The sequence below is a fragment of the Erinaceus europaeus genome, chromosome 9, assembly GCF_950295315.1.
Source record: "Erinaceus europaeus chromosome 9, mEriEur2.1, whole genome shotgun sequence".
NCBI classification, from domain to species: Eukaryota; Metazoa; Chordata; class Mammalia; order Eulipotyphla; family Erinaceidae; genus Erinaceus; species Erinaceus europaeus.
In genome coordinates, this window is record NC_080170.1 from 45,552,264 (window position 1) to 45,576,716 (window position 24,453).

General features: G+C 43.3%; 1 protein-coding gene across 1 annotated transcript; it reads right to left on the reverse strand.

The window, feature by feature from the left end:
• Positions 1-9,591: 9,591 nt before the first annotated feature.
• LOC103115981 (transmembrane epididymal protein 1A-like) lies at positions 9,592-10,488 on the reverse strand. Its single transcript, XM_007525837.1, has one exon. The coding sequence runs from the start codon at positions 10,486-10,488 to the stop codon at positions 9,592-9,594; it is 897 nt and encodes a 298-aa protein (XP_007525899.1).
• Positions 10,489-24,453: the final 13,965 nt, after the last annotated feature.

The window sequence follows — 24,453 nt, forward strand, 5'->3', positions numbered from 1 at the left end:
AGCAAGAAGAGCAGACTCTCAGGAGTCAGGTGGTGGTGCAGCGGATTAAGCACACATGGTGCAAAGTCCAAGGACCAGCATAAGGATCCCAGTTCGAGCCCCCAGCTCCCCTCTTTTCCCACTATTTTTTTCCCCCGTTATGATGATAGAGGCAGGTAGAAACAGAGTGAGAAAGCGGGAGAGAGAGACACCTGTAGTTTGCTCTGCTGCTCATGAAGTTTCTTCCCTGTAGGTGGGGACCAGGGACTTGAACCCAGGTCCTCAGGCATGTTAATTTATGTACTTAACCAGATGCGCCACTGCCCAGAGTCTCCTAGGGCAATCCAGCTGTGGTCTCATAACTGCCACATCCTGCTACATCCCAGGTGCCCAGAATAGTGTATGGCACATACTGAGTGCTCAAGTGCCTGAAGATTGCATTCATGAATGAGGTTTTTATGTCACAACCTTTCTTCTTTTTTAAAGAAGATTAATGGATGGGGAATGTTAAAATTCGGAAGGCGTATGCTTTACATTGGCTTGTTCTAGCCCTCCCCCTCCAAGAGAATTGGATGAGTCCTGTTAATTTCGCGGGCCTGCTTGGCCCCGCCCCAAGGGACCCTGGGAGAGGGTTCCGGAGTCCGAGAGTTCCTGAGTTCCCCAGTGACAGAGTTCCTGAGTTCCGGAGTTCGAGAGTGCGAGAGTGCGAGAGTTTCAGAGTTCGAGAGTAAGAGAGAGGGTTCCTGAGTTCGAGAGTGCCAGAGTTCCTGAGTTCCTGAGTTCGAGAGTTTCAGGGTTACAGAGTAAGAGAGAGTGCCAGAGAGACAGAGTTCCTGAGTTCCTGAGTTCGAGAGAAAAGAGAGTTCCTGAGTTCGAGAGTTTCAGGGTTACAGAGTAAGAGAGAGTGCCAGAGAGACAGAGTTCCTGGGTTCCTGAGTTCCAGAGAAAAAGAGAGAGTGCTTGCGCCGCCGCAAAGAGACAGCAGAGTTCTGTTTGGTGATTAGTTTGTCTTAGTTTATGAATCGTTGTTCCTGAATAAAGAAATACAGCTTCCCTGCCCAGCCGTTGTCTCCGCGTCTCTGTTCACCACCGTGAAGCCAGCCCGGCCAGCCAGAGCCTTCCGAATTTTAACAACAGGGGAAGAGAGATAGAGATTATTCAAAACAATTTTCATACCTGAGGCCCCAGAAGCTACACATTCAATCCCCAGCATCACCATAAATCACACCTGTGCAGTGCTCTCATGAAAATAAATAAAAATAAAAAAACAGACTTATGTATCATGTAAAAACATGATTTACTTTAGTCAGAGCTCTGCTAAGTTCTAAGTACTAGTGATACTGATGATTGAACCTAGGGCCTCCTGAACTCAGGTCGACGTGTGCTAACGTGGCTCTGGCTCCTTTTCCCTTAATTTAGGGACTTATTTTATGAGAGGAATGGGGGAGAGGGAAGAGAAAGAGAGAGAGAGAAAGAGATAATCAGAGCACTGTTTGGTCACATGCAGTACCAGGGATCAAACCTGGAACCTCACAGTTGCAAAACATGCACTCTACCCTTAGAGCTACTCTCGCAGCTACAGATGTCTCTTTACTCTTAAGCCAGATTTGGGTGAGGGCGGACAGGAGAGAGGGTTCATGCAGTTGGCCAAGTTTTCAAATATCTTTCTACACAGTTTTAAGTAGGAAAGACAGTGTGTTGCCACAGTGCTGTCCCTAGCCCTGAATACAGAAGGATTGAACTTAGAGCCCTTGTGATTGTTTGGTATCCTCAGACATGGGCTAGAAAGAGGAAGTTCAGGTCTCTACTTTGTGTGCCCTGGTTTGAGTCCTGCTGAAGGCCGTTTAAGCCATGAGAGCAAAGGGGATGTCCTATCTCCCAGACCTCACATTACAACTGACTACTTGGGTCTGTGTAGGTCTCACAGCAAATCTCATCTCTGTCTGCTAGGAAAGAAACTGCCTAAAGAGTGGGGAAGCTTAGCTAGCACCACGGGAGAAACTCTGGCATGAGATCTGCACATTATTCTATCCTGAACAAGAGGACACTATGGACTCCCTGACTGTTTCCTGCTGCCTGGAACTGCAGGAGTACAGGGCCACAGCCGGATGTGGTTCAGTGTGACTTCCAAGATAGCTTTTCTTTCATTTTCCAGACTGCTGAGCTTGTGGGTGCTGCCTGCCTGGACTCCCACCTCTCAGTTACTGAACTTCTGGGACCTGGGTAGAAGCTCAGCAGGTAGAGCAGGGACTTGCATGTGTGAAGCCTAGGGTTGCACCTGCTGTACCATATGTGTCCTAGTGCTCTGACCCCCTCTCCCTTGTTCCTGAAGGAAACAAATCTTTAGATACACATACAATGGCCAGGTGGTACCACACTTGGTTGACTACATATATTACCATGTGCAAGGACCTAAGTTCAAGGGCCCTACCCACACCTGCAGGGGGAAAGTTTCATGAGAGGTGGGACAGGGCTGCAGGTGTCTCTCCTTTTTCTATCGACACCTTCCATTTCAGTTTCTGTCTCCATGCAATAAATGAATACATAAAATATTAAACACACACACACAAACACACACACACACACACACACACACAAATGTCTCTCCCTTCTCCTACTGAGGAAAGGACCAAATACAGGGTCCAACCAGATTACCTCTGAACTCTGTGTGCTGGTTTAGCAAGAGCCTTATCTCTAGTGGGCATTCAGTGTATTCCTTGTGAATAACTAGATTACAAGGAATGTTTAAAATCAATCAAAACTTTTTTTTTACGAGAGAGAAAGAGAGAGAGAGAGAGAGAGAGAGTCAGTCCATAGTACTGCTCAGTGCTGCTATATGCAGTGCTGGGATTAAACCTGGAACCTCAATCATGGCAGTTTATCTGTAAAGGAACCTTGAGGACCAGAAAGGTAGCTTACACGTATAGTGTGCTTCTTTGCAATATACTTGACCCAGGTTCAAGCCCAGTCTCAACTATGTTAAAGGAAGTTCTGGTGCTGTGGTCTCTTTCACTCATTCTCTGCCTCCATCTAAAAAAATAAATAATTAAATAATTAAAAATATAAAGGAACATTGGAAAATCATACTGCATACTGACTTATCTGTCATTAGTTGCACTGTTTTGTGAGCCTGGGATTTTCCATGAATAGATTCTTTTTTTTGTTTGTTTTTTGTTTGCCTCCAGGGTTATTGCTGGGTCTTGGTATAGGCACTATGAATCCAGGGCTCCTGGCGCCACTTTCCCCCCAGTTTTTTTCTTTCTATTTTTATTTTTATTTGACAGGACAGAGAGAAATTGAAAGGGGAGAGTAGATAGACAGGATGAGAAAGAGAGCTGGAGCTCGAACTTGGATCCTTGCACATGTGCACTTAACCAAGTGTGCCACTGCCCGGTCCACTAAATGTTGGTTTTTATTCTCTGTGTTAAGGATTTATCTTTATTCTCCAGAATAATTGGAATACTGTTGAAACTTATGAAAAAGCGTAGGCAGTGAAGTATCGGGACCCCCGAGTCACTGGGATCGGAGTATGTGTGTTCTTTCAGATCTCAACTCTTTCTCCCTCACCACCATTTCATTTCTTGACCTGAAGCCCTGTTTATTTCACGTACACTTGCCAAATTTTAACGCCAAACAAACAACCCTGGGGTTTGTTTTCTGAATGTTTGGGCAATACGGGTTCTGTTTTTCCTGGACTCCTTTCCCCTCCCCCTGCTTTTAAAGTAGTTCTGGGAGACTTGTTTACAAGATTAGTTAGCCAGAGGCTTGGCTGGGCCATGTGGATGTGGTGTCCTCTGGTGGACATCTAGGTGAATTACAAGTTCCTGGGGGCATCCTCTTAAATTACTACTAAAATTACTTATTATTAATACTAATAAGTTAAAAACACATGGTTTATTAATACATGGCTTATTATATGCATTGTATATTTCACATAATATGTTGGTTGTATCAACTGACCATCAGGGGCTTGTTTATCATGATAAATAGACTTTTTGGGATCAAGAAAATGTGAAAGTTGCTTCCCTGGCACCACATAGGAGCACCATGCCATAGCGGTTGCTGTGGTGTTTCTCTCTCTCTATCTCTTTCCTTCTTGTCTCTGTTTTAAAATTTATAAGAAAATATGTGCATACATGAAGCTTAACATGCAAAATATAGATATTAGATCTCCAATGACTGGAAATGGGTAGCCCTCCGTGTCTTAGTTCCCTTCCTTCCTTTAAATTTTGTTATTTTATTATTATTACTTTTTAAACTTTTTATTTATAAAAAGGAAACACTGACAAAAACTATAGGATAATAGGGGTAAAACTCCACACAATTCCTACCACCAGAACTCTGTATCCCCTCCCTTCCCCTGATAGCTTTCCTATTCTTTATCTCTTTGGGAATATGGACCCAGGGTCATTATGGGATGCAGAAGGTGGAAGGTAAGTCTTCTGTAATTGCTTCCCCACTGAACATGGGCATTGACTGGTCGATCCATACTCCCAGCCTATCTCTCTCTTTCCCTTAGTGGGGCTGGGTTCTGGGGAAGCGGGGCTCCAGGACACATTGGTGGGGTCCTCTACCCAGGGAAGTCCGGTTGTCATCATGGTAGCATCAGGAACCTGGTGGCTGAAAAGAGAGTTAACATACAAAGCCAAACAAATTGTTGAGTAATAATGAACCTAAAGGCTGGAATAGTTCAGATGAACAGTTGTGGGGGAGGGGGTCTCCATTTTGTAGATAGCTAGTAGGCATATTTGAGTTATATTCCAAAGGGTCTGTGGCTATACTAGTTTTTTTTTTTTTTTTTTCTTTCCCCTGAGCCTGAAATCTGATGTGCAAGTGTATCGAAGTTATTGTCTGAGGAGATGATGTCATGGCTGGAAAAAAGACCAGAAAGCTGGATCAGGGAAGAGAGTACCTCCCAAATATGGGAAAGGTGTATAAATGTTGTTGACTGTAAACCCCATCAAACTGATGTGATCTGGGGCCCATATTCAGCTTAGGAGCCTATGTGACCTCTGCATCCCTCTAGATCTGAATTCACATTCTGTGGTCATGAGTAGGAACATTCTAAGCTGCCCCAGTTTCAGGACCCGTCTTCCTTAGGTGGAAGATAGTGTATGTTGTCCAGCCTTCCTTTGGAGAATGGAACATTCTCTGCTATTGTTGACCCACATTGAGGGTAAGGTCCTATGGGGGTCACAGAGGGGTCTATTTTGTTGTTTCTGATAGAGATGACTGGTAATGACGGAAAGAGGGATTTATTCAAGGTCTAGGCCCATCATATCTGTTTGGGAATCTCAGGACACCCCGAATAGGGCCCCAGCTGATGGGGTGGCCTGATAAAGAGTCATCATTAAAGTATGCCAGTCTCTTGCCCTTATTCAGCTTTTGTAGTCCTTACTTTGATAAGATTAGCTTTGGAGTGAGTTAGGGAAGTATAATAGGAAGTAGGTGAGGAGGGTATCTAAGTCTAAGTAGACACTATTTTATTATGAACTTTATGGTGTCTTTTTAGGTCTTTCTACTTTCTTGCTGCATATACTGACTCACTGCATAGTATTGTGCACTTTTGCTTTCAGGTACATATTTTGCCCAAATTTATGGATACATGTGAACATATGCTCTATTTCATCGGACCTGGTCTATATCTAGGTTTTGGGGCTTTGTTAGGAAGTGAACCACCTGGAATGGAATTAGAGAATCCTATGAAAGGAAAGGTCTCACCCGAGTAATGAGGCTGAAGGGCTGACATTCCATGACTGACTTTTCTGGACACAGTCTGAAGTGAAGCATGCTGAGGTGGTACTCGTTGTGTTGATTAGGTTGGGATCAGCAGATGTGATATCATTTGGTATGAATTGAGAGAAGCACACAGGAAAGTGAGCCCCACCCTAGAGGTTCCAGGACTGGGAGAAATCTAGACTTTATAGAGGAAGTGGAAGGTTCCTGCTATTTTAGGGTTTAAGAAGTCAATAGATAGTTATTGCTGTAATCAAATTATTTGGCAATTGGGTTAACTTTGAAAATCCCTTTGTTAGTATTTGCTGTATCATACACAACATCATCATAATTTATGTCCTTTGACATTAGTTATATATAGCTGTGTCTTATAGAGTAATGCTACTGGTTGCTTCTGTTCTCCTTGGTCAAAACTTTTAAGAGAGTCAACATTTCAAAGACTCAGCCTATGGTTTGTGCATTAAAAAGTTTGAGACATTCAATCATTTTTTTCCCTCTCATATTAATTAAATAGTGATTTATATAGCTACAAGTTAATAGGAGTGTACGTAAACACCATTCCCACCACCAAAAGACTGTGTCCCATCCCCTGCCCCTGCTAATGAAGCTGAACATCTACCTTCACCATCCACTTTGGTGCCCTACTACAATTTATTATTATTACTTTAAAGATTGACTTTTCTATTTTAGATTTTATTTATTTATTCATGGAGAGTGATAGGAGGGAGAGAGAGAGAGAGAGAGAGAGAGGACCAATAGCACTCTGGTACATGTCCTACGGGGGACTGAACTCAGGACCTCACATTTGAGAGTCCAGTGTTTCATCCATTGCACCACCTCTGGGATCACTGCCTTAGCTTTTTTCATCAGTATAGGTGAGAAGTGAACTGCAAAGGAGGACCCTAGAAAGAAAATGAAAAGAGGAGGGTGAGGGTATAGCATAATGGATATGCAAAGAGACTCTCAGGCCTGAGGCTCTAAAATCCCAGGTTCAGGTTCAGGTTCAGGTTCAGGTTCAGTCCCCCCAGCACCACCATAAAACCAGAGCTGAGCAGTGCTCTGGTCAAAAAAAAAAAAAAAAGAGGAAGTATAAAAAAAAAGGAAGAGAGAAAATAAAGAGCTTAGGAATGCTGAGGAAACAGCATAATGACTATGCAAATGACTTTCATACCAGAGCTGAGACATGGTATGGTGCAAAACAAAACAAAACAACCGAACAATAATAAATAATAGAGGTTAGGAGCTTGGAACTTGCAAAGACTAGGTCACAGGCAGGCTTATCCTCTGTCTTCACTTGGGGGAGGGGCAGAGTGTGACCCAGACACCTCTTTTAGGAGATGTAGGGGATTGTAGAGGGACACTTACTCCTGCTGCACCTCCAAACTGAACTGTTTTCTGTTTTATTTATTTATTTTTTTCCAGCAAAGTCTCTGTGCCCCAGTAGTAATAACATGTTATTGTGATTTACAGGAAATCACTGTCATAGGCTATCAGATGGCCAGGGTCTATATACTTCTCATACTCGCTTGCTTTCCTGCCCAGTTCCTGATTCAAAGCTCCCTTAAACACTTGGAAAGTCTTCAGTGAGAAGAGCAAGGCAGGCACCTATTGTTATGTCAACGAAGGTAATTTAGAGGAAGTGTCTGCAGATGCCAGGTAGGGGGTGGGATGGGGGTGGCACCGTCAGCCTGGGAAACTGTGGTGAATAGAATGTCCTACCTCCAACCTCTGGGGGTTTTGGGGGCTGGAGATGGAATAAGTCCTTCACAGCTAATGATTTACAGTCAAGCCTAGATTAGGAAGCCTCTAAGAAAACCTAAGAGAGGGACCAGATGGTGGCGCACCTGGTTAAGAGCACACGTTATAATGCTCAAGGTTGTAGGTTCAAGCCCCTGGTCCCCACGTGCAGGAGGGAAGGCTTCACAAGTGGTGAAGTCAGGCTGCAGATGTCTCTCCGTCTCTTTCCTTCTCTGTTTCCTCCTCCCTTCTCAATTCCTGTCTGCCTCTATCCAATAATAAATAAATAAATAAATAAATAAATAAAATTTTAAAAAAATGTTAAAAAGCACTTTGAGGGACTTCTGAGTCATGAGGGCTGTGGTATGGTGAGCCTGCCCTACACATCTACACATCGTGCACCTTCCTAGTCAGCTGGTAAGATTGCTGACTTCCTATGTTCTGGTCCATCCTAACCAACCTAAAGCTGAGGAGGGGTTCCTGGCATAGAAGCACCTGTGACAAGGAGGGGAGGGTGGCTATGAAACACTGCACCCTTCACCTGTGCAGCTGGGGACCACCTCAGGGAAGATGGCCTCAGAATCAGAATTTGGATTCTGAGTTCTTGGTTTCCCTGCTGGTACCCCAGAATTACTTGTTGGGGTGGGATGTCTCTACCCACTGCAGGACGCTCATTAACAGTTCCTGTTAATGGGCCTTGTTTACAGACACTAGTCCAGTCTTGCCTCTTTCTAGGGGCAGAATTGCTTGTGAGGATTAAAAAAACAATTGAATTAAACACTTCAAAAACAGGTGGTGAATTTTGTCATCCCGAGAATGAGGAAGAAGGAGACTAAATCCAGTCATTACTCAGCCGGTGACCCAGGCTCTGGGGTTGTTGCTGTCTTCCTGAACCTCCAGAAACATGTAGGAGGAAGGGGCAGGGTAGGGGAAGATTCTGGAAGCAAATAAACCTCTATTAGTCATTACCTCTGCCTATATTTAGAGCATAGAAAGAAAACTAGTATCTGTCTAGATTTTATGTAAGGAGGGGAAAACCTCCCTAGTAACAGAGCAGAACAGAGAGCTGAGTGGATACACAAGCAGTAAGGCATGTCAGTGGGCTGGCTGTGAGTGCCTTGGGGTCCTAGAGCAGGGGAGTCAGAATTCTTAGGGAACTTCCATTGGGCAATGGTGCATTTAAGCTGGATACCAAATGGCAAAGTTTAAAAAAAAAAAAAGCTGTGATTGTAGGATGAGTTTCTGTAAGGCCAGAAATGAAATTTGCAGAGATAGGAAATTCTACATGCAAAGGGAGTACTGCTGACACAGAGGTGCTTCAGCAAGAATCAGAGAAATCAAACATGAAGCTGGGGAGGCAGTGAGCATACAGATTCTGCAAATATTTGAATCATGCAAATTGAAAATGCTTCTCTATTCAGTGCTAGGAAATCTCACATTCCCATTTTGCATTTAAAAATAATGATGGGGGCAAGGGTAGATAGCATAATGGTTATGCAAAGAGACTTTCATACCTGAGGCTCAGAAGTCCCAGGTTCAATACCCTGCACCACCATAAGCCAGAGCTGAACAGTGCTCTGGCTGAAAAAAAAATGATGATAGGTGCATCCTTTAGAGCTTGGGGGTGAGAAGCAGAAGTTTGTTCAAAGAGCAGAATTTCAGTCTGTGTCAACTGAGGATAAATTCTGTCCTGCCACTCACATGTGATTCTTCCATTTGCTGAACAGATAGATCTTTACAGGAGACTCAGAGATGCAGCCAGAGAATTGTGCAAAATCTTTATTCCCTTGGCTAAAGACAATCACCTGGAGGTCCCACCTTAGAAGCCAGTGATGGTATGACCTCTGGATTTCAAAGACCCCAACCTTTTTTTGGATCCCTCTCTCACCCCATGGCTTTTCTTGTCCCTGGGGTCTCTTCTGCCCCGTCTGTCCTCATCTCATCATATCACAAGCATCCCTCCCCTAGGCCTCTCTCCTTGTCTCCATGGTAACTGCAGGCTTAGGGCAGCACCTGCTGCAGCTGTTTGTCTCCCCCACGGCTTCCCTGGGGAGTAGAGAGGGTGCAGGACACAGAAATGAGACAGCCCCAGGACCAAGGTGGGGAAGGGGGACGACAATGTGCATTCACAGCCTTTCCTCAGGGGGTGCTGTTTGCCAGGAGAGCCTGGTCTTCTCCGTCTGGCTGCTCCATTTCCTGTAGCAACTTATAGAGCCCCCCACTGGTGCTGGGGTAGCCTGGGGCTTCTTTGGACCTCGTGAGTTTGGAACCTTGAGAGCGATGGCAAAAGGAGCAGAGACCATAGACAGCCAGCAGGCACAAGGCATCAGCCATGACGTGCCAGCAGAAGAAGGTGGTGACAAACATGATGTCGCTGATGTCATCGTCCTGCCAGGGGTAGCCGGTGATGGGCCTGAAGAGTATGAAGCCCGCCTGCATGAGCCAGGAACCCATGAGGAGGAAGAGCAGGGTCTGGATGAGCTCAAGGCGGGCGGTGGCAGGGGCCCAGAGCTCTGCGGTGAGCACCAGTGTGAGCAGGAGCACCACCAGAATGAGTAGGCTGTGCACCTGCAGCTCCACACCTGCTGAGTCCTGACTGTGCGTCACCAGCAGCAGCAGCAGCACATAGAAGGTGAGCACCAGGGCAGCCTGCTCCAGGACCTGGCACCTCCGGGGCAGTAAGTTCCTGCTGGCGATGTCCACGCAGCCGTTGAGGGCCAGCAGGATGAACATGGTGAGGTGCTGCCACTGTTTGGGATACATGAATCTGGGAGGCAGCTCCCTGTTCATCAGGACCAGGCCACCTTTCACACAGCTGATCTCGTAGGCCACCAGGAGGGTGCCTGTGACCAGCTTCAGCCACCCCCCGTAGGAGATCCTCCATAGCCTGGCCCACCTGCCCTGCTGCCTGGTGGGTGCGATAGGGTGCAGGAGGGAGCTACTGGTGATCACGGCTCTGGAGACCATGACGGCCTGACACAGTCCGTAGACGAGTAGGAATAGTCCCGGGCACACATGACCAATGAAGGTCCCCATTGGACCCCCAGCGTCACCAGCAGTAGACCTGGGAGCAGAACTCAGTCTGTCTACACCTTCCAGGGCCCCTCGGACGTCTGCATTTCTGAGAGTGCCACCTGCTTTTATCATCTCAACCCACCCACAACTCCCCCCAAAGGCAGGAAATGGTTCTTTATTATTTCTTTAAAGCCGTTTTTAACTTGTGATTATTAGTGGTTTATAAGATTGAAAGATTACAGGAAGGAAATGGTTCCTGCAGCAAGCCTACATCTTTGGTGCTACCTACCTACCTGTGCCATTCCATTCTGGGACATTTGGAGTCAGATGGCTTTGCTCAGGAAGAGGCTTGGTGGCTGTGTTTGAGACATTTCCTGCCATTCATGCCCCCTTCTCCATGGGCTCCCCTGCTCTGTCCTGCCTCAAGCTTAGCAGAGAGCCCCATGGAGTGGGGTTGCTGTGATGTCCAGGGTAATTGAAGCCAATATCCAGCTCCTGAGTGTCTGCAGTACTTCTCAGATATAATTTAGGTGTAGAAGTGAGGTCTTAGGTTGCTCTAGACTCTTTCTTTATACCAGAGCACTGCTCAGTTCTGGCTTATGGTAGTGCAGGGGATTGAACCCAGGGCTTTGGAGTCTCAGAGGCAGGAGAGTCTCTTTGCATAACCATTATGCTATACCCCTCTTCCTATCTAGAATCTTATAGCTACATTCTGAAGATCTCCAGGATAGTCCCCTTCACCTCTTGCCTTGAGTCCATCACATCACAATTGCCACTTGACTCACTCATTTCAACATCCCTGTTGGCTAATGAATGAATCTGAAGAGCTACCTTTTTTGTCTATGCCAGTATTTCACACATGCGTGACACCATTGTCCTGTACTGTTATTTTATTTTATGTTTTTCATTTTTTATTTAATGGAGAGAGGGAAATAAGAGGTGAGACAAAGAGACAAGAAAGATAGCTCCACCATTCGTGGAACTTCTAGTTCCAATCATGGTGCTCCTACATGACGCCAGGGCTCCAACCCAGGGACTCTTGTTCACAAGGATGCCTACCCTATGGAACGGACTATCTTCAGGCCCAAGAACCCCCTCATAATTTGAGATACTGTGTGGCTTTGTAATGTGTCAACTTAACTATGTTTGAGCCCTTATTCCCAGAATTCCCTGCCTCTTATGACTGCAGGTTGGTTTTGCTACAAGAGAAGTTTGTAGGAGAGTCTGGAGGTAGAGAAGAAGCCACAGCCAGAGTACACTGTGAAGATGTGGGTCAGGCATCTCACCTGCTACCCACTTTCTATGCTGGGGACCACCCAGGCCCACAGCTCTCTCACTGTGGTTTGGGGAACGGCACTGGCTGCTTCTGGGGGCTCTGCCTCTAGCATGAGTCATGGGCTCCAGCAAGTCCCCAGAGCTGTCAGCTGGCCCTTGTTCTTTCCTAGCTGTTTAGATCAACCTCCCTCCTGCTATACGTGGGCGACAAGTGACCTGGGACTGTCCCTGGGCTGAAAGGCAACAGGCTCCCTCACTAATCATGGCTAAAGTCTGACTTTATACAGACCCTACATTTCATGTCCCCTCCATGATCCAGCCCTACCCAGCACAAGGAATTAAGGTTATCCTCCTTAAAACATAGCTCTTGAAAATGAACTCTGCCAAGGTGGTGCTGGTCACTTGTCTTTTAATGAGAGGTAGTCCTCCAGCTTCATTTCCCCTATAATTTAAAAAACAGTTTGTTTATTTATTTATTTATTTATTTAGTTTGGATAGAGACAGAAACTGAGAGGGAAGGGAGACTTAGAGATGGAGAGAGAAAGAGAAGCACCTGTAGTCCTGCTTCAGGGATTGGGGGCTTGAATCTGGATTCTTTCACATGGTAACATGCATGCTCTCCCACGTGTGCCATCACCCAGTCACTGTTTTTCCCATAATTAAAATTTTTTTTTAAAACTTATTTTAAGGAGAGAGATACAGAGAAAGAGAAAGACCAGAGCACTGCTTAGCTTTGGCTTACTGTAGTATAGGGATTGAACCTGAGACCTCAGAGCCTCAGGCATGAGAGTCTTTTTTTTTTTTTTTTTTTTGTCTATAGGGTTATTGCTTGGGCTCTGTGCCTACACTATGAATCCCCTGCTCCTGGTGGCCATTTTATCCACATATATGTGTGTGTGTGTGTGTGTATATATTTTGTAACGTGTGTGCTTAACTAAGTGCCACCACATGGAACACCTATATTTTAACTTGTTTGTTTTTGTTTTTTAACATTTGTTACTAGAACACTGATCAGCTTTGGCTTATGGCGAGGTGGGGGATTGAACGTGGGACTTCAGAGCCTCAAGTATGAGCATTTTATTATTATTATTATTACATAGGACAGAAAGAAATTGAGAGAGGAGAGGGAGAGAGATAGACACCTACAGACCTGCTTTACTGCTTGTGAAGCGTACCACCTATAAATGGGGAGCCTGGGACTCAAACTGGGATCCTTGCGTGGGTCCTTGTGCTTAGTACTATGTGCACTTAACCCTGTGCGCCACTTTCTGGCCCCTGCATGAGAGTGTTTTACATAATCATTATACTATCTCCCCAGCCCTTTGCTGTAATTTTTTAGAAAAGATTTACTTAGGGCCTGGGTGGTGGTGCACCTATTTGAGTGCACATGTTACAGTGTGCAAGGACTGGTGTTACAGTGTGCAAGCCCCTGGTCCCCACCTGCAGGGGGAAAGCTTCATGAGTGGTGAAGCAGGGGTGCAGGTGTCTCTCTGTCTCTCTCCCTCTCTCCCTCCCCCTCCCTTCTTAATTTCTACCTGTCTCCATCCAATAATAAATAAAGATAATACAAAAAAAGATATTTAATTATGTGTTTTTTTGGGGGGGGGAGGAGAAAGAGGCAAACAGACATCAGAATTACCATCAAGCATATGCATGACAAACCCATAGCTCACACATGCAAGACTTGTGTTTTAGCTCATACATGCCAGACTTGTGTTTCACCCTGTGCCATCTGCCTACTCCTTAAAATTTTTTTAAAAATTATTCTTGGAATATAACTAATAGACGCCTACTAGCTATCTACAAAATGGAGACCCCTCCCTTCATCTGCACTTTCCAGCCTTTAGGTCCATGATTGGTCAACAATTTGTTTGGCTTTGTATGTTAACTCTCTTTTCAGCTACAAGGTTCCAGATTCCAGATGCTAGCAGGATGTGACCAGACTTCCCCGGACAGACAACCCCATCAATATGCCTTGGAGCTCTGCTTCCCCAGAGCCCTTCCCCACTAGGGAAAGAGAGAGACAGGCTGGGAGTATGGATCGACCAGTCAATGCCCATGTTCAGCGGGGAAGCAATTACAGAAACCAGACCTTCAACCTTCTGCATTCTACAATGATCTTGGGTCCATACTCCCAGATGGTTAAAGAATAGGAAAGCCATCAGATGGGATTCGGAGTTCTGGTGGTGGGAATTGTGCGAAGTTGTACCCCTCATACCCTATGGTTTTGCCAATGTTTCCTTTTTATAAATAAAACATTTAAATTTTCTTTATTTCTTTATTTGGATAGAGACAGCCAGAAATTCAGAGGAAAGGGGGTGATAGAGAGGGAGAGAGACAGAGAGACACCTATAGCCCTACTTCACCACTTGCAAAGCTCTCCCCCTGCAGGTGGGGGCTGGGGGCTCGAATTAAGGTCTTTGCACACTATAACATGTGCACTCAACCAGATTCATCACTACCCAGCCCCCTTAATAAAATTTTTCATTAGTGATTTAGTTGTAGTTTATAAGATTATAAGGTATAGGTATAGTTCCACAGTGTACCCACCACCGAAGTTCAGTGGCATTTCATATCTGCCCCCCCACCCCCAACACACACCCATGATAACCACTGTAGTTCTCACAAAGCCTTAGAGACTTTGGCTACTTCCGTTTCTGTTTGTTTGTTTTTGTTTTTGAAAGTTCACGTTTTTCAATTCTCTCAATTCTTCTTCTTCTTCTTCTCCTTCTTCTTCTTCTTCTTCTTCTTCTTCTTCTTCTTCTTCTTCTTCTTCTCCTTCTTCTTCTTCTTCTCCTCCTCCTCCTCCTCCTCCTCCTCCTCCTCCTCCTCCTCCTCCTCCTCCTTCTTCTTCTTCTTCTTCTCCTTCTTTTTTTGCCTCCAGGTTATTGCTGGGGCTTGGTACCTGCACTATGAATCCACTGCTCCTGGAGGCTATTTTTCCCCTTTTGTTGCCCTTGTGGTTTATCATTGTTATTATTGCTATCATTGTTGTTGGATAGAACAGAGAGAAATCGAGAGGAGAGGGGAAGACAGACACCTGCAGACCTGCTTCACCTCCCAGAGGCCACTTTTTTCTCCTTTTATTGCCCATTATTATTGTTATTACTGTTGTTGGGTAGGACAGAGAGAAATGGAGAGAGGAGGGGGAGACAGAGAGAGGGAGAGAAAGATAGACACCTGCAGATCTGCTTCACCTCTTGTGAAGTGAACCCTCTGCAGGTGGGGAGCTGGAGCTTGGACTAAGATCCTTGCTCCGGTCCTTGTGCTTTGTACCATGTGTGCTTAACCTGCTGAACTACTGCCTGCCCCCCACCCCAATTCTACGTATGAGCGAAATTCCCTTACTTTTTTTTTTCTTTTTGTCACTGGGGCTTTTGAGTCAATATTTCTTCAGAGTGTGGATCAACCTGCCAAAGCTCATGTTCAGTGGGGAAGCAATTACAGAAGCCAGACCTTCCACCTTCTGCACCCCACAATGATCCTGGGTCCATACTCCCAGAGGGATAAAGAATAGGAAAGCTATCAGGGGAGGGGATGGGATGCAGAATTCTGGTTATGGGAATTGTGTGGAGTTGTTCCCCTCTTATCCTATGGTTTTTGTCAGTGTTTCCTTTTTTTTTTTTAATTTCTTTATTGGGGAATTAATATTTTACATTCGACAGTAAATACAATAGTTTGTATATGCATAACATTTCCCAGTTTTCCATATAACAATACAATCCCCAATAGGTCCTCTGTCATCCTTTTTGGACCTGTATTCTCCCTCCCACCCACCCCAGGGTCTTTTACTTTGGTGCAATATGCCAATTCCAGTTCAGGTTCTACTTGTGTTTTCTCTTCTGATCTTGTTTTGCAACTTCTGCCTGAGAGTGAGATCATCCCATATTCATCCTTCTGCTTCTGACTTATTTCATTCAACATGATTTTTTCAAGGTCCATCCAAGATCGGCTGAAAACGGTGAAGTCACCATTTTTAATAGCTGAGTAATATTCCGTTGTGTATATAGACCACAACTTGCTCAGCCACTCATCTGCTGTGGGACACCTGGGTTGCTTCCAGGTTTTGGCTATTGCAAATTGTGCTGCTGGGAGTCAGGCGGTAGTGCATCTGATTAAGCACACTTGGCACAAAGCCCAAGGACCAGGGTAAGGATTCTGGTTCTAGCCCCCGTCTCCCTACCTGCAGGGGATTTGCTTCACAGGCAGTGAAGCAGGTCTGCAGGTATCTTTCTCTCCCCCTCTTTGTCTTCCCCTCCCCTCTCCATTTCTCTCTGTCCTATCTAACAATGACGATGACATCAATAACAACAACAATAACTACAACAACAATGAAAAAAACAACAATGGCAACAAAAGGAAAAATAAATAAAAAAACAAAAACAAAAAACAAATTGTGCTGCTAAGAACATATGTGTATACAGATCTTTTAGGATGGGTGTGTTGGGATCCTTAGGATATATCCCCATGAGAGGAATTGCAGGGTCATAATGTACATCCATTTCTAGCCTTCTGAGAGTTCTCCAGACTGCTCTCCACAGAGTTTGGACCAATTGACATTCCCACCAGCAGTGCAGGAGGGTTCATTTGGCCCCACAGCCTCTCCAGCATTTGCTGCTGTTACCTTTTCTGATGTATGACATTCTCACAGGAGTGAAGCGGTATCTCGTTGTCTTTATTTGCATTTCTCTGACAATTAGAGACTTGGAGCATTTTTTCATGTGTTTCTTGGCCTTTTGGATCTCTTCTGTGGTGAATATTTTGTCCATGTCCTCTCCCCATTTTTGGATGGGGTTATTTGTTTTCTTATTGTTGAGTTTGGCAAGCTCTTTATTTATTTTGGTTATTAGCCTCTTGTCTGATGTATGGCATGTAAAGATCTCCTATTCTGTGAGGGGTCTCTTGGTTTGGGTAGTAGTTTCTTTTGCTGTGAAGAAGCTTTTTAATTTGATGTAGTCCCATAGATTTATGCTTGCCTTAGTCTTCTTTGTAATTAGATTCATTTCATTGAAGATGTCTTTAAAATTAATGGGGAAAAGAGTTCTGCCAATATTTTTCTCTATAGTATCTATAGTTTCTATAGTATCTATAGTATCTATAGTTTCTGGTCTAACATCCAAGTTCTTGATTCACTTGGAATATATATATATATATATATATATATATATATATATATATATATATATTTTAAATAATTTATTTCTTTATTGGGGAATTAATGCTTTACATTCAACAGTAAATACAATAGTTTGTACATGCATAACATTCCCCAGATTCCCATTTAACAATACAACCCCCACTATGTCATTCATCATCTTTCATGGACCTGTATTTGGAATATATTTTTGTATTTGGTGAAATATAGTGGTTCAGTTTCATTCTTCTGCATGTCTCAACTCATTGTTTCCAACACCACTTGTTGAAGAGACTCTGCTTTCCCCATTTAATAGTCTGGGCACCTTTGTCAAAAGCTTCTTGCTGGATTACTTCTGTTTTTCTATGTGTACTATTATGTCATCTGCAAATAGGGAGAGTTTGACTTCTTCTCTTCCAATCTGTATCCCTTTAATTCCTTGCTCCTGCCTGATTGCTATGGCAAGAACTTCCAACACTATGTTGAATAGTAATGGTGATAGTGGGCAGCCCTGTCTAGTACCTGATCTGAGGGGAAATGCTTCCAGTTTTTCACCATTGAGTATGATGTTGGCTGTAGGTTTGCTATATATAGACTCCACTATCTTGAGAAATTTTCCATCTATTCCTATTTTTCATAGTGTTTTGATCATAGAGGGATGTTGTATTTTCTCTGTATCTATTGATATGACCATGTGGATTTTGGTCGTGCTTTTATTGATGTGGTGGATCACGTTGATTGATTTACGTACATTAAACCAACCTTGCCTGCCTGGGATAAACCCCACTTGGTCATGATGAACAATCCTTTTAATAGAGTGCTGTATCTGGTTGGCTAGAATTTTGTTCAGTATTTTCGCATCTATGTTCATCAGAGATATTGGTCTGTAGTTTTCTTTTTTGGTTGTGTCCCTGTCTGCTTTTGGTATATAAAAAAAAGTGATGTTGGCTTCATAGAAGTTGGCAGGGAGTATTCCAGTGTCTTCAATCTTCTGGAAGACTTTTAAAAGTAGAGGTATTAGTTCTTCTTTGAAGGTTTTGTAGAATTCATTTCTAAAACCACCTGGTCCATGACTTTTATTCTTAGGAAGGTTTCTGATAACTGTTTCAATTTCATTAGTTGTGATGGGCCTATCATGTTATCTAGTTCTTCTTTACTTAATTTTGAAAGTTCGTAGATATCTAGAAAATTGTGCATTTCTTCCAGGTTCTCTAGCTTGGTGGCATATAGTTGTTCATAGAAGCCTCGCATGATATGCTGAATTTCTGTGGTGTCTATTGCGATATCTTCTCTTTCATTTAGTATCCAAATTTTTTGGGTCTTCTCCCTTTTTTGTTTTGTGAGTCTGGCTACAGGTTTGTCGATTTTGTTCACTCTTTCGAAGAACCAACATTTATTTTCCTTGATCTTTTGTATGGTTTTCTTATTTTCAGTGTTATTTATTTCTGCCATAACTTTAGTGATTTCTGTCCTTCTGGTTGCTTTAGGGTTCCTTTGTTGTTCTTCTTCTAGGTCTTTAAGATGTGCAATCATGCTGTTTATTTGTGCTTTTTCTTGTTTCTTAAGGTGTGCTTGTATGGCTATGAACTTCCCTCTCAGAACTGCCTTAGTTGTGTCCCAAATATTTTGATAGCTTGTGTCTTCATTTTCATTGAACTCTCAACACATTTTGATTTCTTCCTTTATTTCCTCTTTGACCCAGCAGTAGTTAAGGAGCTCAACACTACAGTTGAGCTTCCAAATTTTGGGACTATTACTCATCTCTTGTTGATTGTTAAGAGATAGTTTAATCCCACTGTGGTTTGAGAAGATGCTTGGGATGATTTCAGTGCTCTTTATTTGCTGATGCTATCTTTGTGGCCTAACATATGGTCTATCCTTGAGAATGACCCATGTGGACTTGAGTAAAAATGTGTATTCCAGTTTCTTGGGATGAATGACTCTAAAAATGTCCAATAGTTCTAGTTTATATATCTCCTCATTTCGCTCCCTCATGTCTTTTTTGATTTTCTGCCTGGAAGATCTGTCCAGTTGAGAGAGTGGGGTGTTGAAGTCCCCTACTATGACTGTGTTGCTGTTAATATATTGTTGTAGCTCTTTCAGTAGATGTTTGATGTATTTAGATAGCTTCTCATTGGGTGCATAGATGTTAATAACTGTTAAGTCCTCTTGGTTGACTGATCCTCTGAACATTAAGTAGTGTCCATCTCTATCTTTGTAAATTTTATTTATTTTACAGTCTATCGTGTCAGATACGAGAATAGCTGTTCCTGCCCTTTTTTGTGGGCCATTGGCTTGTATGATAGTTTTCCATTCTTTCACTTTGAGTCTGTGTTTGTTTTGTTGAGTTAGGTGGGTTTCCTGTGTTTTCTGATCCATCTTCCTACTCTGTGCCTTTTAATAGGTGAATTCAGGACATTGACATTTATTGATATCAATGATTGAAGATATTTTAATGCCATTCTTGTAGTTTTTTAGAGTGTTCTAATATATATTTATGGTGGTCTGACTGTTTATAGGAGACCTTTCAGAAATTCTTTTCAGGGCAGGCTTGGTGATAGTTGATTCTTTCAACTGCTGCTTGTCTAAGAAGATTTTTATGCCTCCATCTCGTTTGAATGACTGTCTAGCAGGATACAGCAGTCTTGGTTGAAAGCCTTTCTCATTGAACATTCGATAGATATCTTGCTTCTTTGGGCCTGTAGTGTTTGTTTGGAGAAGTTTGCTGCTAATCTTATGGGTTTTCCTCTGTAGGTGACTCTTTGTTTTTCTCTTGTAGCCTTCAGGATTCTTTCTTTATCCTTGTTCCCTTCCATTCTAAATATGATGTGTCTTGGTGTCTTTAAATCTGGATTACTTCTGTTTTGGACCCTCTGGGCTTCTTGAACCTTTATGTCTTTCATGCTTTCTAGACTAGAGAAGTTATGTTCTGAAGAATGCTTTCTTCCCCTCCCTCTCTTTCTCCTTCTGGTAAGCCAATAATGTGTATATTATTTCTTTTGAAGTCATACCATAGGTGTCTGTTGTTGTTTTCAGTATCTCTTAATCTGTTTTTGAGGTCTCTTAATTCTTTTTTAATTGTCTCTAATTCATCCTCAGTCTTTCTAATTCTGTCTTCAGCCTCATTTATTCTATTCTCTCTCCCCTCTACTGTTTTCTAGAGCTCATTCATTTTGTTGCCTTGTTCTGATAGTGTTTTAGCTTGTTCAGCTAGTTGTGCTCTTAGGTCTGCTATTTCAGCTTTCAGCTCTCTAATAACCTTGAGATAATTAGTGTTTTCTTCCAGAGTCTCATCTGTTGTTTCTGCATTTATGATGACAATTCTTTCAAACTCTTTACTCACTCCTGTGATTATTTCTTTAACTAGTGTTTGGATGTTGACCTCATTATTTTGTGCTTCAACCTTTGCAGAGCTTTTAGCTGGACTCTTGTCCTGGTTCGTTTCTCTAATATTTTTTCTTGTTAGTTAGCCATTTTATATATTGTTATGAATTCCCTCTCTCAGTACTTTTGAAATTACTGATCACTATTGCCTGGATTGACTTGTGTCTAAGTAACGTAATTAAAGGGTTCACAGTTGTGAAAATGGCAGTTGTTTCAATATTATTTTAATCCCTGCATTTGAGCTCAGTGGCTTAAAAGCCTCTTTTGTTCTTTCTCTTCCCTGTAGGCTATGGGAGTCTGAGGGCTTTTAAACTATAAGTAAGCTTCTTAGCTTAATCACTGACTCCTGACCAAGAGATAAAGCAGGGTGGATCAGAGATAACCCAGTGGTTATGCAAAAAGACTTTCAGTGCCCTACAGCTAGCCCACCAAGGCATAGATCTCCTGAGTTTCCTAGTTAGTTCTCTGTCCCCTGGTGTCAGCACAGGGACTCCCTGCTGCCATCGCTCCAGATTCTGAGGGCAGTAGCAGTGGAGACTCACAGTTGCATTTGGTGAGTCTTAGGGGAGTCCTCCCCTCCCTTTAGCCATCTTTTTGGTGGTGAAACAGACTGGAGGTGGTGTCTCAACTGGTAAACTGCCGGACTGTTACCAGCCACTTAATCTCTCCCTAGGCTGTTCGCTGTATATGAGGCACACGTGTTGCACTCACCAGTGATTTCGTGGGTTCCTGAAGTCATTCTAATCCTGTCTTGTTGCAGTCCCAAGTGGGTCTCCTTTGGTATTCCTAGTTGACCTGGGAGAGGAGAGGAGAGAAACACAGCTTCTGTAGCCCCACCTCCGGAAGTAGTGTTTCCTTTTTATAAATAGAAATTAAAAATAAATCAATAAAATAAAATAAAACAGAGACAGAAGTGGTGGGGAGTACTACACTGAAGATTCTCCTGGATTCTTTTTTATTTATTTTTTTTTTTTTATTTAAGAAAGGATTAATTAACAAAACCATAGGGTAGGAGGGGTACAACTCCACACAATTCCCACCGCCCAATCTCCATATCCCACCCCCTCCCCAGTAGCTTTCCCATTCTCTATCCCTCTGGGAGCATGGACCCAGGGTCATTGTGGGTTGCAGAAGGTAGAAGGTCTGGCTTCTGTAATTGCTTCCCCGCTGAACATGGGCGTTGACTGGTCGGTCCATACTCCAGAACACTGCTCAGCTCTGGCTTATGGTGGTGTGAGGATTAACAGTAGGACTTTGGAGCCTCAGGCATGAGAGTCTGTTTGCATAACCATTATGCTATCTGTCTTCCACAAGATTCTTGTAATGTGGTTAGTGGAGGCTGGTCTTAAACCTGGCAAAGTAGATAAACTATCCATGTAAACTGCCTTGCTAGTGCAGTCCCTTACTGCTGTTCTCTCCTTTTTTATGGTACTGGGGCCTCATACATGTGTGATTCCACTGGTCCTGGGAAGATTTTTTTTTTCTTGCCTCCAGGGTTATTGCTGGGGCAGGTAGGTGCCTGCACTATGAATCCACTGCGCCTGGAGGTCATTTTTCCCCTTTTGTTGCCCTTGTTGTTATTATTGTTGTTGTTATTGTTGCCATTGTTGTTGGATAGGACAGAGAGAAATGGAGAGAGGAGGGGAAGACAGACAGGGGGAGAGAAAGACAGACAACTTCAGACCTGCTTCACTTCTTGTGAAGCAACCCTTACATCGGTCCTTGAGCTTTGCTCCCTGTACACTTAACCTGCTGTGCTACTGCCTAGTCCCCAGATTTTTATTTTATTCACTGAATAGATATAGAGAGAAATCAAAAAGGGGAGGGGAGATATGAAGGGATAGGGTGGGGTGTGGGAGAAAGCATAATTCTTATACATGGTTATGCAAAGAAAATCTCATACCTGAGGCTCCAAAGTCCTAGGTTCAATGCCCCCTAACACCATAAACCAGAGCTGAGTAGTGCTCTGGTTAAATAATAATAATGATAATAATAATAACAAAACAGAGATTGTGATTTTATCTCAGTGCCTCTTCCTTTCCTGGGAATTATTAGGACACTTGGAGGCACTCTGAAGCTCAGAGGAGAGAGATTCTAAGAGAAAACCCAGAGTGAAGCTCAAGGGGGAAATTCACACATGGAGTTGTCAGTGCAACGCTGACCCCATAGCAATGCCAGGTTATAAGTCACCCTGATGAGGACAAGAGCCCATTTCAGGTTGCACTGAGACAATCACACCCCACCTGGCCAGGCACCTGGGCTTTATGCGGTTCATCAGAATACAGACTTCCTGATCCCAAGACTTTGAAGATAGGAATCACCCGTCCCACGCCAGACACTGCCCACAAGCAGCCCACAATGAAGCCAAAGGGGGTGAATGATTGGTAGAGCTGGCAGACAGAGCCAGGCTGGGGACAAGTGGTGCTTGGAAGGTAATTTCATGGGGACAACTGAGTGATGGCAGGAGCCTGTAGAGGTCCTTCAAGATCTGGCTGCCCCATGCCAGACCCCTAGACCTACCCTCCAATATACCCTCATATTCTGGAAAGTCCGCATGTTCAGCCTCTGTCCCTAGTCTGGACGAAATGTCAGAGTGAGGAAGAAAGACCCCTGGAACTTAGTCCACATGAATTTACTAACTACAGGGAAGTGAGCTGTCCTTATATCCTCCTTTAGTGTGGTTAGAAGAGTTCTCTACAGACAGATTACATATAGAGACATTAATTATAGAATTATTGAGAACAACAGAGGCTGGGGAATGGGGAAGCACAGGACTTTCATGGCTGAGGTCTCAAGTTCAATCTCTAGAATTGCATGTGACAGAGTGAAATTCTGGTTCTATCTCTCTGAGTCTCGTATGCTTCAAGCCTCAGGTTCAATCCCTGGCACTGAATATTCTGGAGCCATGATCTGCCTCTCTCTTCCTCTCATAAAATAAAAATAAATCTTACAAAATCAAACAAACAAAAGCCTAGGGAGTGTCAGGCTGAGTGGAGTGCAGAGTATACTCTAAAAGATTTCAGTGAGAGTAGTTGCTCACTAGACTGATTCAGGGTTCTCTGAATTATCCCTAGTTGTATTCTAGAAACCTGATAGTAATTCAGGGAAGGTTGTAGTGTCAGGTTCTTTCAAATTCTTCTATATTAAGTTTAAAGAGATCTTTCTTTTCTTTTCTTTTCTTTTCTTTTCTTTTCTTTTCTTTCTTTCTTTCTTTCTTTCTTTCTTTCTTTCTTTCTTTCTTTTCTGCCTCCAGGGTTATTGCCAGGGCTCGGTGCCTATACCACGAATCCACTGCTCCTGGAGGCCATTTTATCCCCTTTTGTTACCCTGGTTGTTTTTACCATTGTTGTAGTTATTATTATTGTTATTATTGATGTCATTGTTGTTTGATAGGACAGAGAGAAATGGAGAGAGGAGGGGAAGATAGAGAAGGGGAGAGAAAGACAGACACCTGCAGACCTGCTTTACTGCCTGTGAAGAGACTTCCCTGCAGGTGGGGAGCCAGGGCTCGAACCAGAATCTTTCTGCAGGTCCTTGTGCTTTGTGCCACATGCGCTTAACCCACTGTGCTACCTCCCAACCCCTGATGTTTCATTTCTTATAGTTATAGGCCTCAGGAATTTACTAACTGATTCTCATTCTACTAAATACAGCAATGACATTGTTCTGATCCTCAGTGACCTTACAACTTAGTTGACGGTATATGCCACCATAAACATACACTAAAACACCAAAGAACTGTTTAAAATGCCTCTGCCCCATGGGGGAGCAGTACTGAAGATGTCTCTGTTTCTCCCTTTTATTCTTCTCTGTATAAGAAAAGAAAAAAAAAGTCACTCTCACCAGTGGAGTTATTGTGTAGGCACTTAATAACCCCACAATGATCCTGCTGAAAAAAAAAATCCTGTATCTCATATGCATGTCTTATATGTAATTTGTTTATTTTATTTTTTTCCCTTTTTATTGTTGTAGTTATTGTTGTTGTTATTGGATAGGACAGAGAGAAATGGAGAGAGGTGGGGAAGATAGAAGGGGGAGAGAAAGATAGAAGTATGTTATAGATTTCCTTTTAAAAAAACCACTTTATTGACAGTTAATAATTCATGGTATAGTTAGTGATACATGAATACATTTTCTCATTTTCCCATGATAAGTGTCTACAGACACTTTTACCCTCAACTTAATTCCTTTCC